Below are 15,547 nucleotides of genomic sequence, written 5' to 3' on the forward strand. Positions count from 1 at the left end.
GTGGGGAAAGCATATTTGAAATTTTAAAGGGCTCAGTTGAAAGAGCCTTTTAATTTGATGCTAATAGATACAAATTTATGCCAATCAAAAAAATTGCAAAGTCATTCAAAGTCAAGGCACCCCCACAGTCAGGCATAATACACTTCTTGCAATGAGCTTACATAAAGAAAACAATTCATAGAAAGTTGCATTTCAGAAAGGACAGGATGGGAAAAGGTGTTCCTTTAGATAGATAGATAGATAGATAGATAGATAGATAGATAGATAGATAGATAGATAGATAGATAGATAGATAGATAGATAGATAGATAGATAGATAGATAGATGATAGATAGATGATAGATAGATAGATAGATAGAGATAGAGATAGAGATAGAGATAGAGATAGAGATAGAGATAGAGATAGAGATAGAGATAGAGATAGAGATAGAGATAGAGATAGAGATAGAGATAGAGATAGAGATAGAGATAGATAGATAGATAGATAGATGATAGATAGATAGATAGATAGATAGATAGATAGATAGATAGATAGATAGATAGATAGATAGATAATTGGCTTTCATGCCATTTAAGTTTTTACAGGTGAAAATAAGTACTGTATATCTCACTCTTATGCTAAGGAAATTAGGTCACAAAGTCAATAAAGTTCCTTAATAATTGATATAATATTTTCATCTAGATCAAAATCATATTCCAACTTTAAATTTCTGCAGAATTTGGAAAATTAAATTATTCAGGGCCAACCTCAAATATGTTAATTACAGTGAGTCAAGCAGGATGTTCCTAGAGCAAAATTGTTTTCCACATAGTAAATATTCTTGCTGATATCCTGGATGAAGCTGATAGAGAATGCTCAACGTTACCAATATCAGTTGAGGGTCTAGGGCCAATGGTAGAATAAGAAACTAAATTGTGCACCAACTTTTATAAAGAAAATGCAAGGTCGTCTCAAACAATTACCCTGGTCTATGAATTGTCACCAGGATTCATTTTCAGTTTATCGATCTCTATCTAGGCCAGACTGAATCAAGATAGACGTTGAGCACTTCTAAAGTATCATTTGATTAGACAATATACAGAAATAGAATCGAATGTAATATATCCCTAAGAGTCTTCCCAAATGATCAGAATAAAATAATGAAATAAAGTCTCTTTTGTTGTTAGGTTGGATAAATACGTTTGACTGAACTAGAGATATCGATTGTGGCTCTGTTACAAATATACAAAGGTGGACAAACCTTTAAACAGAAGGGAAAAAGGAGGAGTTTTTTTTATTTCCGTTCTACAGAGATGGCCGAAAACATTTTGCTTCCTAAAACAGAATATTACAGTAATCAATCTTTACCAGCTTCACAGAACTCAATCACAGGCAAAATATTTCACTATATCAAGCCCCAAATCCTTAAATCCCTTAAATACTGTACTTCCTTCCTTAATGCAGTAAAAATACAAACCTCATTAACGAATTTACTTCCCTTTCTTCACTTAAATATTATTCTCCTCTGAATGGCATCTTAACTTCAATCCAAAAAATCTCAGATATTTCAAACTACAGTGCATATAGTTTCTACATATTACTCAGACTATATAATATGTATGTGTGTGTGAATGTATGTATGTATATATATATAAAATGTTGTTGATTCTGCTAATGTAATCATGTTGTGAACAAGTGAACAAGACCACCTTGTCCTTGGTCTATGTTACACATACTTAGGTACCTAGTCCTAACTAATTCTTTTTTAGATGTATTGTTTGATATTTTTGTAAAATAGGAACTTAGCATACCAGTAGAATATAGAAGAACCCACTGTCAAATTAATGGCATGTACAATATAATACAATAGCAAAGTTGGAAGGGACCTGTGATATCACAATGTGTATGATATCATTTTTTTAAAAAACATGATAATGTCATGTATAAGTGATGTCATTGAAAAATTACATCATCAGGCACCTGTTATAATTTACCCTTTACGTGTGCCCTTCCCCGCAAAAAAATACAAAAAATTAGCATTAGCCTCAAGCATGATAAGAATAGTAAAGATAGACTATATAATGTATTAATAGAAATGGATTCGGAAACAGAATTAGTTAAAGACTGTATGATAAAGTGGGCACAAAATTTTGAAGAACCAATAATGTTGGATACATGGGAAAAGATATGGGTAAGAAATGTAAAATTTACACAAGCCCAGAATTTGAGAGAAAACTTTTACAAGATGTTTTATAGATGGCATTTAGATCCTAAAAAACTGGCCTGTATGTATTCGAATTTACAACCTAAATGCTGCAGATGTGATTGTCTCGATGCTACATATTATCATATATGGTGGACTTGTAAAAAGGTAAAAGCATTTTGGATAAAAAAAGAATAGTAAAGATAAAGGTTTCTTTGTCAGTTGTGTCTAATTCTAGGGCTCATTTCCATTTCTTAGCGAAGGGAACCAGCATTGTCTAGACATTTCCGTGGTCATGTGGCCAGCGTGGTTATATGCCAAAGGTACACGTAACCCTGTTACTTTCCCACCAAAGTGGTGCCTATTAATCTACTTGCATTGCATGCTTTCAAACTGCTAGGTGGGCAGAAGCTGGGGCAAGTAAGAAGAGCTCACCTCTTGTCTGGCACTTGGGTCTTAAACCCGGGATGTCAGCTAGCAATAGCAATAGCAGTTAGACTTATATACCGCTTCATAGGGCTTTCAGCCCTCTCTAAGCGGTTTACAGAGTCAGCATATCGCCACCACAGTCTGGGTCCTCATTTCACCCACCTCGGAAGGATGGAAGTCCTGAGTCAACCCTGAGCCGGTGAGATTAGAACCGCTGAACTGCAGATAACAGTCAGCTGAAGTGGCCCGCAGTACTGCACCCTAACCACTGCGCCACCTCGGCTCACTGACAAGCTCAGAGTCTTTAACCACTAAGCTATGATAAGAAACATTTCGGCGAGGTCTCACTCGCCATCTTCAGGCTAAAAGCTGTTTTAAAAATATGTTATTTGTCAAGACATATTCTAAATATGCAGCTAAGAACGCTCAAAGAAGCTATTCTTAGCTTTTATTGGGCAAAAGTAGGCCAATATTTATTTTTGCTACCAAGGTATTTCACGCTAAGGCCACCATTCAATTCCTCTGTGTTTCAGCATTTATTTATAACTTTCTACAAAAGAAAAAAACCAGTTCAATTTTTGAAGCTGTGTCTCAAATACAACATCATGTGTATAATCATGGCATAGAGTAACAGATGAGGGAGTTGTATCTTTTACCGTAACTATTTTATTACCTCTGGCTAATAGGGTAATTTCCCCCCTTGGTCTGACCCCACTACTTACACATAATAACATCCAGTTTATCTAAGAAAACTTCTTGGAGAAAAAAGTTGTGTTCTTTAGCTAAAACTTGTGACAATAATGAATTCCATAAAGCTAAGGCAATAATTAAGCAGCAGGTCAAAAACATGCCATAAAGATATTCAGCACAGGTGCCTTGATATTGAAGTCTGGGAGTTGAAAAGGCATACTGCTACAGAATACCTTTGAATTTAAAATTAATTTATTTGTTTACACACATTTTGGACAAGTCTTTTGGACATGACATTTTGGACACGACTAAGACCTTCCCATCAGCTTTGGGCACAAGTAGATTGAGTAAATCCCATGCTTGACAACCATGGCTATGTGATAAAGAAGAGCTGGAATCAGCCAACACATTCCTATATTGTTCCTCTTATAGCACCCCCACTGAGAATTCAACATTTCTTTTCTAGCTAATTATAATTGTATTGTGTTGATTTGTAGAGCTCTTGTGATTTTAATTATGCCTGATGTCTATGGGTTAGGAATGTATGTGTTATGTTATGCTCTTTGAATTTTCTGAGTGTTTCTAATTAATGATTGTACTAAGTTTTTCCATCTATGTTTGTGGGTCCAATATGGTCAGCAGAAACATTCTTAGAATTTAAATATTGCAATCCAGTTTAGAATTGTGGCCAGAAAAATGATGAGTTTACAAAGACAATTCTGGAAAGTTAGAAGAGTACAGAGGTGGGTTCCTACCAGTTCGCACCTATTCGGTAGAACCGGTTCATCAAATCTACTGAACCGGTTAGAAGAGGTTCCACCAGTGGACCCGGAAAGCAGGCCACACCTACAGAAGAGGTTCCAAAACATTTTGAAACCCACCACTGGTCCTTGGATATGATTATTCTACACTATCATGCTCATATTTATAAAACTCAATGCCTCTGTGAAAGGTAAGGATGACTACTGCGTTTGTGGTACAATCAGAACATTGCATGTGTTGAAGTTGTTTTAACGCAAACCAAAGGTGCCTTTTAAAAAACAAGTTTACATCCTATTCTTATGCATGCCAGTGCTGTGTGTGAGGTAATTTAAGGTGGTTCTGACAAGTGTTGTCGGCATCTTCATATCCGGTCACATGGGCGGCAAGCCACTCCCATCTGGTCACATGGGTGGCAAACCACTCCCACAAAGGAGGCCACACCCACAGAGTAGGTTCGAACAATTTTTGAAACCCACCACTGCATGGGTGGCAAGCCACTCCCATCCAGTCACATGGGTGGCAAGCCACTCCCACATAGGAGGCCACACCCACAGAGTAGGTTAGAACAATTTTTGAAACCCACCACTGGAGGAGTAGTATGAAGCAAACTCATCAGTGAATCTTTCAGATATTTTTAGAATTGCATTCAGTAGATTGGATGTGCCTACCATAGCAGCCATTTTGGGAAAATTGTACATGAAAATGCTCAACTTTTAAGACGTACACATCACTCTAAAAAGTTGATGATGGTTCTTAAAGTTTATCCGGGTTAATCAGGAATTACGGTATAGCTTCTTTGCCTATTGAGTCTTGCTCTTGCAATTCTTTTATTCATATATATTTTGTTTATTGCAATACCTAAATGGGTTATCACACTTTTGTTCCTTTAGATACACATTAAATATTGTTTGAATTGTTCTGCATAGTCTCTATTCTATTAAATGTATATCATTTAAATCCTCTATTCCATAAAAAATATGGATGTGGAAAGTCGAAGGAGAACCAGCAACTTCATCCTTTGTCCAGGAACATCTTTCAAAACTCATATTTTTATTAGGACATAATTACAAAGTTTTGCTTTCATGCTGTTTTGCAGATGCCATTTAATGTACAATGAGGACAAGAAAGCAAAAGAACAAATAGCAATAGCAGACTTATATACCACTTCACAGTGCTTTACAGCCCTCTCTAAGCTGTTTATAGTCAGCATATTGCCCCCAAGAATCTGTGTCCTCATTTTATCAACCTTGGAAGGATGGAAGGCTGAGTCAACCGTGAGCCAATGAGAATTGAACTGCTGGCAGTCAGCAGAATTAGCCTGCAATACTGCATTCTAACAATTGCACCACTATTCTAACCACTGCACCTCTCAAGATAAAACAACGGGACATCTCCATTTGAGAAAATCCCATGAACTGTAGTTATTTTTAAGTGAAAGTTTTTGCATAATTATAAGATAAATATGAAAGATTGTATAAAGGGAAAGTATAAAAATATAAAAGTTACTAGAAATACATAAAGGCAACATAAAGAAAGAAAAAGACAACAGAAAAAAGTAAGAAAAAGATGCAGTTTTCAATCTGCTTTGCAGCAGAAACAAACTTTATCAAACAAGCTTTATCAGATGAGCCAACCTTGAGTTAGTCAGGATTGAACTCCTGGCAGTGGACACAGTTAGTCTGCTATACAGTTAGTTCAGAATGCGGCCGCGCGAGTGATATTGGGTGCACCAAGGTACACCCATGTTACACCTGTCCTCCGCGAGCTGCACTGGCTACCAATTGGTCTCCGGATGCAATTCAAGGTGTTGGTTATCACCTTTAAAGTCCTACATGATTTAGAGCCAGGATACCTTTGAGACCGCCTACTACCACATACCTCCCAGCAGCCAGTAAGATCCCACAGATTGGGCCTCCTTCAGATGCCGTCAGCCAGACAGTGTCGGCTGGCGGGCCCCGGAGGAGAACCTTCTCTGTGGCTGCTCCGGCTCTCTGGAACCAGCTACCCCCGGAGATCCGGGCCATACCCACTCTCATGGCCTTCAGGAAAGCTGTAAAAATTTGGCTTTTCCAGCAGGCCTGGGGCTGTTGACCTCACTGTTGAGGTCCAGCCTCGATCAGAACGAACGTATGTGGTGTTGCTGTTTTAAAACTGTTTCTTTCGTTATGTGTTTCGTTATGTGTTTTTTCTCTTTATTTTTGTAAGCCGCCCGAAGTCCTTTGGAATTGGGCCGCATATAAATGTGTCTAATAAATAAATAAATAAATAAACAAACAAACAAACAAACAAACTGCAATTTGTGAACCACTACTTACTTCCTGCTACAGTATGCCAGGAAGCTCCATTTACTGTTCCATCTTCCTTCTGGAAATCCTCTGTATGACATACTCTTCGCCGAGCATCCGTCATTAGTCGGTGAGTGGAGGCATATGAATAGGCCAGCCATCGAAAGACGTGGTCATCTGGAGTAGGTGTGTGCTCCTGCGTCTTCCAGACTGACCGGACCATATCATAGGGATAGGCAACTACAAGCTCTCCTCCTTGTAAATTCCCTCCGAGCACAAAAGGGTTTTTTTCCATCCATGCTATCACAGCTCTTGTTTCCACTGCTACCTATGAAAGAGAAAGTGTACAGAATTCGAAGCTAGCTGCTCAAGAGACTCTCTGAATACATGGACAACAATTGCAAGTTTATAATCCGAAGGCAATGCTGTGCATTCTGCAATTCTTCACATTGTTTTGATTTTGGAGTCTGGAACAATCAACAAATGCAAGAAAAATACCAAAGGGAATTGAAGTAATGATGAAAGGAATAAAAGGAAGTTTTAGCAATCCTTGCTAAAAAAAAAATGTTCCAGCGTGATCAAAATCAGAAACAGATTGTAAAATGTGTGATTTCCAAATCTCTTTGGAAATAAATGTGTACAATTTGCTGATGGGAAAAAAATAAGGAGTTTGGTGAAGGTTTAATTTGGAAGGAGCCCTGCTTCAAACTAACCGTTTCCCAAGTCCGTTAGAACTGGCTGTGTTCATTTTAAGTCTTCCACTAAAACGGAACCACACTGATTCGTTACTAACAATAATACAAATTTTTTAAAAATCCCTCTTTTAGGAGCTAATAGTTAATAAAAATCAATGTTTGGAATTGATACATTACAAGAACAGTATAACTATGTTACATCTTCCATTAATAACAAATTACATAAGTCATTGTGGCTTTGCTATTAGTATTATTCAAGATTATATTTTGAAAAGTTATTTAGGAGTGCTTGTAGGCTCTTAAAAATCAGGATGCAACATATAAAAGTTTACAAATTCTGTTGCAGTCATATTTGACTTTTAAAAAAAATCATTCTGGCAAGAACCTCTGGTTCTTGTCCCATTGGAAAACTTTTAGCCCAAAGTTATCAGAATGATTTGGGTAAAAGAAAAACCTCAGGGCATGCTAAATTATACATTATAAAGTACTTGAAATCTATATTTTAGATTACAACATTAGAAGTAGATTATAGAAAGGTCAACAGACGTCCTTGCATAATATTAAACTGTAAAATTATGAATTATACATAATGGAATATGCTGTGCTGTTTTGCAGTGAAAAGAACTGAGATAATTTTCAACTCCTCCAAATCACTTGACATTTTTCTCGTGGCATGACAAAACCGTGCTCGACTAAAGCGCGCCCGATTAAACCGCGTCACTGACGTCATCAACAGGGCGACAACAGCGAGCGCGGAGAAATAAGGGCGCTTTAAATAGCGCTTTGAAAGCAAGCCGATTCAACTTAAGGTAAGGGTTAGGTTTAAAGTTAGGTTTAGGGTTAGGTTTAGGGTTAGGTTAAGGGTTAGGGTTAGGTTTAGGGTTAGGTTAAGGGTTAGGGTTAGGTTTAGGGTTAGGTTAAGGGTTAGGATTAGGTTTAGGGTTAGGTTAAGGGATAGGTTTAGGGTTAGGTTTAGGGTTAGGTTAAGGGTTAGGTTTAGGGTTAGGTTTAGGATTAGGTTTAGGGGGGTTAGGTTTAGGGGTTAATTTTAGGTTTAGCGTTTACAGCGTGCTTCTGTCTCCGCGCTGTTGTCGCCCTGTGATGACGTCAGCTACACGGTTTCGTCGAGCGCGCTTTAGTCGAACGCGGTTTTGTGGTGGAACCCATTTTTCTTTCGTAACATTTTTACTTACTGTAGCATTTTCAGACAGATACCATTCTGGAATCGGAATTTGATGATTTGGAACCTTTCTCAGAAGCCTTCTCCGATCTTCAGATTCCCAGAGAAGTGTATTTAAATCTGGGAAGTTATTGTTGATATCAATACCTTCCTGAGTCCATCGTCCTAAAGACCAGCCTCCTAATTCAGAACCCTATAATGCAATGATCAGATAATTTGGCTTATTTTTCAACTGCAATTATTGCAGGAATATAATGACAGCTCTGCATACTTTTCTTATAGTAATAAAGCTAATCTCCTATGTGCAGGGTAAAATAAGTCATTTTGGTTTTGAAAATGGATTAGCTAAAATACCACATTCTTTTATATCCCCTTCTTTGTTTTTCTCCACATTATAATTTGAACAATTGGACAGCATATCTAACTTAAATCCGCCTTTAAATAGGATGCAAGGATGACTCATTTAATTCACATTTATCCCTTATCCCCAACACTTTGACGTTTAGTTGGACTTCTTTCTTAATACACTTTTGAATATGATAATCCCTTCTTTTCTTTTCCCTGCTATTACAAATGTCCTGGTTTATATATCATTAAATTTGAAGCAAAGAATGTGAATTCTGTCAAAACATAATATGCCATTTTGTAAATAAAAAAAAAACCAGCATTGAATAGTAATTGAATCTGGAGGCAGCCACAACTGAATTTTTGCATAACAGATTCCCAGAAATGTGATGTTAGGACTCTGTCAACATTATTTTAGTTAGAAATATTAATAACTTAATAATGTGGGCTGGACAGCATCACCACCAGATGGATTCGTAACTGGCTGACCAACCACACTCAACGTGTAGTCCTCAATGGAACTGCATCTACATGGAGGGAAGTATGCAGTGGAGTACCCCAAGGCTCTGTTTTAGGCCCAGTACTCTTCAACATCTTCATCAATGATTTGGATGAGGGAATAAATGAGGAACTCATCAAATTTGCAGATGACACCAAGATGGCAGGAATAGCCAACACTCCAGAAGACAGGCTTAAGATACAGAAGGATCTTGACAAACTTGAACATTGGGCACTATCTAATAAAATGAAATTCAATGGTGAAAAGAGTAAGGTTCTACATTTAGGCACGAAAAATGAAATGCACAGGTACAATATAGGTGGTGCCTTCCTCAATAGTAGTAACTGTGAGTGGGATCTTGGAGTCCTAGTGGACAACCATTTAAATAGGAGCCAGCCGTGTGCAGCAGCTGCCGAAAAAGTCAACACAGTTCTAGGCTACATAAACAGGATAGAATCAAAATCACGTGAAGTGTTAATACCACTTTATAATGCCTTGGTAAGGCCACACTTGGAAAACTGCATTCAGTTTTGGTCGCTACGATGTAGAAAAGATGTGGAGACTCTAGAAAGAGTGCAGAGAAGAGCAACCAAGATGATTAGGGGACTGGAGGCTAAAACATATGAAGAACAGTTTCAGGAACTGGGTACATCTAGATTAATGAAAAGAAGGACTGGGGGAGACATGATAGCAGTGTTCCAATATCTCAGGGGTTGCCACAAAGAAGAGGGAGTCAAACTATTCTCCAAAGCACCTGAGGGCAGAACAAGAAGTAATGGGTGGAAACTAATCAAGGAGAGAAGCAACTTAGAACTGAGGAGAAATTTCCTGACAGTTAGAAAAACTAATCAGTGGAACAGCTTGCCTCCAGAAGTTGTGAATGCTCAACACTGGAAGTCTTTAAGAAGATGTTGGATAGCCATTTGTCTGAAATGGTATAGGGTTTTCTGCCTAGGCAGGGGGTTGGACTAGAAGACCACCAAGGTCCCTTCCAACTCCGCTATTGTATTGTATTGTAAATAATATCCCAAAAGAGCTGTCACAAAAATCTCTTTAAGGTTCAAACTATTCCTATTTTGACATTAGAATCTTGGGATATATATATTATTTCAAAATACGAAGCTGGCAATTTGAAATCAACATTTGGCAGCAGATAATGCCTATAGTGATTACTTTAGGGAATGAAGTAAACATAAAAAAGCATCTCATTTTGGGTTATATCCAAATTAAACCAAGCCTCAGGAAAAAGATGTGGCTCTAATTTGTTGCGGTTTCTAAAACATGGACAGCAAAATGTCAGACTATTTTAAGGTGGAAGAGCTTGAAAACTGCAGTGATATCTTACAATCTACATTTTGCAATTAAAAAGAAAAAAGAAATACCCTGTTACCAAAAAGTGAGCTGTGTTCAGGCACCTAGCCGATCTTGAAAAAAATATGTATTAATACTACCAGAAAATATTATCCTCTAAATTAGATTGGGAAGTCAATGCAGGTAGTTCTCGACTTACAACAGTTCATTTACCAACCTTTTGAAATTATAACAGCAATAAAGAAGTGATTTATGACCTTTTTTACACTTATGACAGAGGTGGGTTCCTGCCAGTTCGCACCAGTTGGGTAGAACCGGTTCGTCAAATCTACTGAACCGGTTAGAAGAGCTTCCACCAGTGGACCCGGAAAGCAGGCCACACCTACAGAAGAGGTTCCAAATTTTTTTGAAACCCACCACTGACACACACACACACACACACACACACACACACACACAGACGCACACAGAGAGAGAAAGAGAAAGGAAGAAAGAAATAAAGAAAAAAAGAAAAAAAGAAAGAAAAGTGAGAGAGAGATGAAAGAAAAAAAGGAAAAAGGGACAGAGAGACAAAAAGAAGGAGAGAGAGAGAGAGAGAGAGAGAGAGAGAGAGAGAGAGAGAGAGAGAGAGAGAGAGAGAGAGAGAGAGAGAACACATGGCCGGCAAGCCTCTCCCACCAGGTCACATGGCCAGCCAGCCACTCCCACAAAGGAGGCCACACCCACAGAGTAGGTTCCAAAATTTTTTGAAACCCACCACTGACGTATGAGCCGAGGTGGCACAGTGGTTAGAGTGCAGTACTGCAGGCCACTTCAGCTGACTGTTATCTGCAGTTCAGCAGTTCAAATCTCACCAGCTCAAGGTTGACTCAGCCTTCCATCCTTCCGAGGTGGGTGAAATGAGGACCCAGATTGTGGGGGCAATATGGTGACTCTGTAAACTGCTTAGAGAGGGCTGAAAGCCCTATGAAGCGGTATATAAGTCTATTGCTATTGCTATTATGACCATTGCACCATCCCCATGGTCAAGTGATCAAAATGCCAAAACACTTGGCATCTGACTCATGTTTATGATGTTGCAGTGCCGTGGGATCATGTGATTCACTTTTCTGATCTTATGACAAAGTCAATGGGGAAACCAAATTCATTTAACAACTGCATTATTAATTTAACAACTGCAACGATTCATTTAACAACTCTAGGAAGGAAGGTTGCAAAATAAGGCAAAATTCACTTAACAGCTATCTTGCTTAGCAAAAGAAATTTTGGCCCCTGTTGTGGTTGTAAGTCAAGGACTACCTGTCAGAAGATAGTAATGAGAAACCACTTCCATATTGCTGCCTAAAGTGACTTATGACAATTTTTCAGACTTATAACCATTGCAGCATGGTCACGCGATTTACATTTGGCTGCTAGACAACCGACTCACATTTATGACAGCTGCAGATTCCCAGAGTCATGCAATGCCCTTATGCGACCTTCTGACAAGCAAAGTCAATGGGGGAAACCAGATTCCTTAACAACCATGTTACTAATTTGAGAACTGCAGTGATTGACTTCACAAATGTGGTGAGAAAAGTTGTTGAGGCAAAACTCAACAAATTTCTTTCTTACTTAGCAATATAAGTTTTGGGCTTAATTATAGCAATAGCAATAGCAATTAGACTTATATACCGCTTCATAGGGCTTTCAGCCCTCTCTAAGCGGTTTACAGAGTCAGCATATTGCCCCCAACAACAATCCGGGTCCTCATTTTACCCACCTCGGAAGGATGGAAGGCTGAGTCAACCCTGAGCCGGTGAGATTTGAACAGCCGAACTGCAGAACTGCAGTCAGCTGAAGTAGCCTGCAGTGCTGCATTTAACCACTGCGCCACCTCGGCTCTTATGCGCCACCTCGGCTCTTGGGAATTATGGTCGTAAGTCGACAACTATCTGTATACATGCTTTTTCAGGTAGCAACTAAAAGTTGAGCTCTACTTCAGGACATTTGAAAATAGCATTTGTATTGATGGTTTACCACATTACCCCTTCACAGGCCTTCTCATATCCATCTGGATTGATTGAAGGAAGAAGATGAATTCTAGTATTCTCAATGAGATGCTTAATGCGCAGATTCCCAGCAAGATATTCTTGGCACATGAACTGCATTAACAAAAGCAGTAGTTCGCGCCCAAGCACCTCATTCCCATGAGCCCCTGCCATGTATCGAAATTCAGGTTCACCTATTCAAAACAAAACAGAAGCTGCAATAAGTCTAGCATCCTAATATGGTCCATTTTTGCAACTTATTCATACTGTGAAAGTGAAGGTTGGATTTCTAATTTATGACTATTTATAGTCGAGGGATTTGATTTTGCTTCTAACTCTCAAAATATTTTAAGACATTCCATGGTACTCAGGCTGAAACAGAAAGCTGTTTCAACATTTCTTCCCAGGGGAATGTTCTAGAATGTCTTGGAATGGCATCTGCAGTTTCTGTGGAGTAACATTTTTTGCCTCCTCTCTCAACCAACAACCTGAGTATTTTTGGAGCAATATGAGCTCATGTGTTGAGATATTACTCTCAAAAACACGTTGAAGGATATGTACCAGAGATGGGTTCCTACCAGTTCGCACCAGTTCAGTAAAACCGGTTCATCAAATCTACCGAACCGGTTAGAAGAGGTTCCACCAGTGGACCCCGAAAGTAGGCCATACCTACAGAAGAGGTTCCAAAAATTTTTGAAACCCACCACTGACACACACACACACACACACACAAACAGACTCCCACAGAGAGAGAAAGAGAAAGAAAGGAAGAAAGAAAGAAAGAAAAAAGAAAGAAAAAAAGAAAAAGTGAGAGAGATGAAAGAAAAAAAAGAAAAAGGGACAGAGAGACAAAAGGAAGGAAAGAGAGAGAGAGAGAGGGAGGGAGAGAGAGAGAAAGAAAACACATGGCCGGCAAGCCACTCCCACCAGGTCACATGGCCAGCAAGCCACTCCCACAAAGGAGGCCACACCCACAGAGTAGGTTCGAAAATTTTTTGAAACCCACCACTGCTATGTACAGTAACTAGAAGGAAGCTGTAACATGAGTCCTATGCTACCATCAGTCCTGCAGAACTTTTTAAAAGTTAATAACAAGCAGTAAGAGAGATTTTCATCTTCATTCGATATATTTTGAAATGAAATAGTCCAAAAGACTTTTTTGATTCTTTCCACGTAGCCTTCATTTTCAAGTAAGAGATTTCAATAGAATTCTCTTTTCGTTGCCAATGTTCTTCTGAGAAAAACTGTATAGAGCTACTTGCTGGTATTCAGACAACAGAAGACTATCTCTTTTTAATAAGATAATGTGGCTACTGACCAGCCTTGGTTTGACTGACAGTTGTAATTAGGCTCTTTTCCCCCATATCTTATACACCAGGGGTGAACAATCATGTCTTCTGGCCTGCACTCAACCTGGCATCTCTTTTAGATAAGACTTTTGTTTATATTTAGGGATCTGAAGGAGTTAAAAGAAACAGGTTTTATGTTCAAGAATTGAAGCATTTCTCCTCAGTTTAAGAGATCCAATTTGTAGTTCAATCTCTAAACAATAGCCATATATTCTGTGGCACTGGGCGTGGGGAAGACAGACCCTAAATTAAAGAATAATCTATGGATGCAAAAATATATATATATCCTATTTTTGCAGGATAACTCCTAGCAGAAAATAAAAACAATTTTCTTGTCAGGGTACTAAACCACAGTAAAGGAAAAAGACAGAATGAATCCTGGCATTGTCTATGATTAGCTTTAATAAAATTGATATCAACATTTAATAATATCAGATAACAACTTGATAATATCGGATAACAACCTGTGAGAGAGAAAGAGACAGACAGAGAGAGAGAGAGAGAGAGAGAGACAGAGAGACAGAGAGACAGAGAGACAGAGAGACAGAGAGACAGAGAGACAGACAGATAGAGAGGAGTCTGTGTGTATATGTGTTTGTCTGTGTATATCTATTTATATTTAAGGTAAATGTCTTTGTGAGCAGTTTCCTAAAGCATCTCAGTAATAAATGTAGCCAAGTAAAGCACTGTATCTGGAACATGTCTTATGAACTATTTCCTGCATTTAGAAGATACATTTGTCAGCCATTCAATTCAATTAAGTCAGCTCAATTCCATTCCTCTTCTTCACTCTCTGCTTCTCCTCTCCTTCTTGAAGAAACAAAATCAAAACATTATTTGGGGACTTCAGGAAAGAGGAGCAAATTGCTCAGAAGGATTTAATTCCAGTCATTTTACCAGGATTCTCTTATTTCACCTCTTGGAAATACAGAATCTGTCCAAAGAGGTCTGGATTAACTCAGGAGATCTTATTCAGCTCAATTGGAAGAATTAAAAAAATGAGCACATTTTTAGACATCACTCACATGATTCAGCTGATGTAGGGTTTTCTTTAAGCTGTAGGAACCATTTTAGAAACATCTAATAAAGCATTATTCATATTATAATAGTTGCTTTTAGTAGAAGTCTCAAGAGGTTTTTGTTTTCGTTTTAAAAAGCATTATATGCCCTATTAATGGTCAGTTTAATCACTGTGGCTGGAGATTAATTTACTGATTTATTTATTTATGAGATTTATATTCTAGGAACTGCAAGAACTACAAAATCTAAAGGGCACCAAGTTGAATTTGGGTACTCTAAATGAACGGACATCAGCTGCAAGAATTATAAGTACATATTTATTTGAGTATTAAATATTTCATTGTAAAAACAACGATATGATTAATATTGAGAAATCTGAGCCTCATTTTTGGATGCTTTTGATTTATATTGATTTTCTAAAATTAGGAAAATACAATTAAAATTCCTCCATTGTATTTTGCAGTACTGTGGTCCAGAGGTGGGTTCCTACCAGTTTGCACCTATTCGGTAGAACCGGTTCGTCAAATCTACCGGACCGGTTAGAAGAGGTTCCACCAGTGGACCCGGAAAGCAGGCCACACCTACAGAAGAGGCTCCAAAAAATTTTGAAACCCACCACTGGTCCTTGGATATGATTATTTTACACTATCATGCTCATATTTATAAAACTCAGTGCCTCTGTGAAAGGTAAGGATGACTACTGCGTTTGTGGTGCAATCAGAACATTGCGTGTGTTGAAGTTGTTTTAACGCAAACCAAAGATGCCTTT

The 15,547-nt window shown here is 38.3% G+C and overlaps 1 protein-coding gene across 1 annotated transcript in view; it reads right to left on the bottom strand.

The window, feature by feature from the left end:
* The window catches only part of CPXM2 (carboxypeptidase X, M14 family member 2), a 130,541-nt gene that overhangs the window by 19,888 nt on the left and 95,106 nt on the right, over positions 1-15,547 (bottom strand). The window contains exons 9-11 of the mRNA XM_087725942.1: positions 12,407-12,603; positions 8,238-8,417; positions 6,380-6,677 (exon numbers count right to left, since the gene is read on the bottom strand). Coding sequence (XP_087582068.1) covers positions 6,380-6,677; positions 8,238-8,417; positions 12,407-12,603 — 675 coding nt within the window. The remainder of the gene's footprint in view (positions 1-6,379; positions 6,678-8,237; positions 8,418-12,406; positions 12,604-15,547) is intronic.

Source organism: Thamnophis sirtalis, unplaced genomic scaffold (genome assembly GCF_051295495.1).
Source record: "Thamnophis sirtalis isolate CommonGarterSnake01/CBP01778 unplaced genomic scaffold, rThaSir2_p1.2 scaffold_11, whole genome shotgun sequence".
Taxonomy (NCBI): domain Eukaryota; kingdom Metazoa; phylum Chordata; class Lepidosauria; order Squamata; family Natricidae; genus Thamnophis; species Thamnophis sirtalis.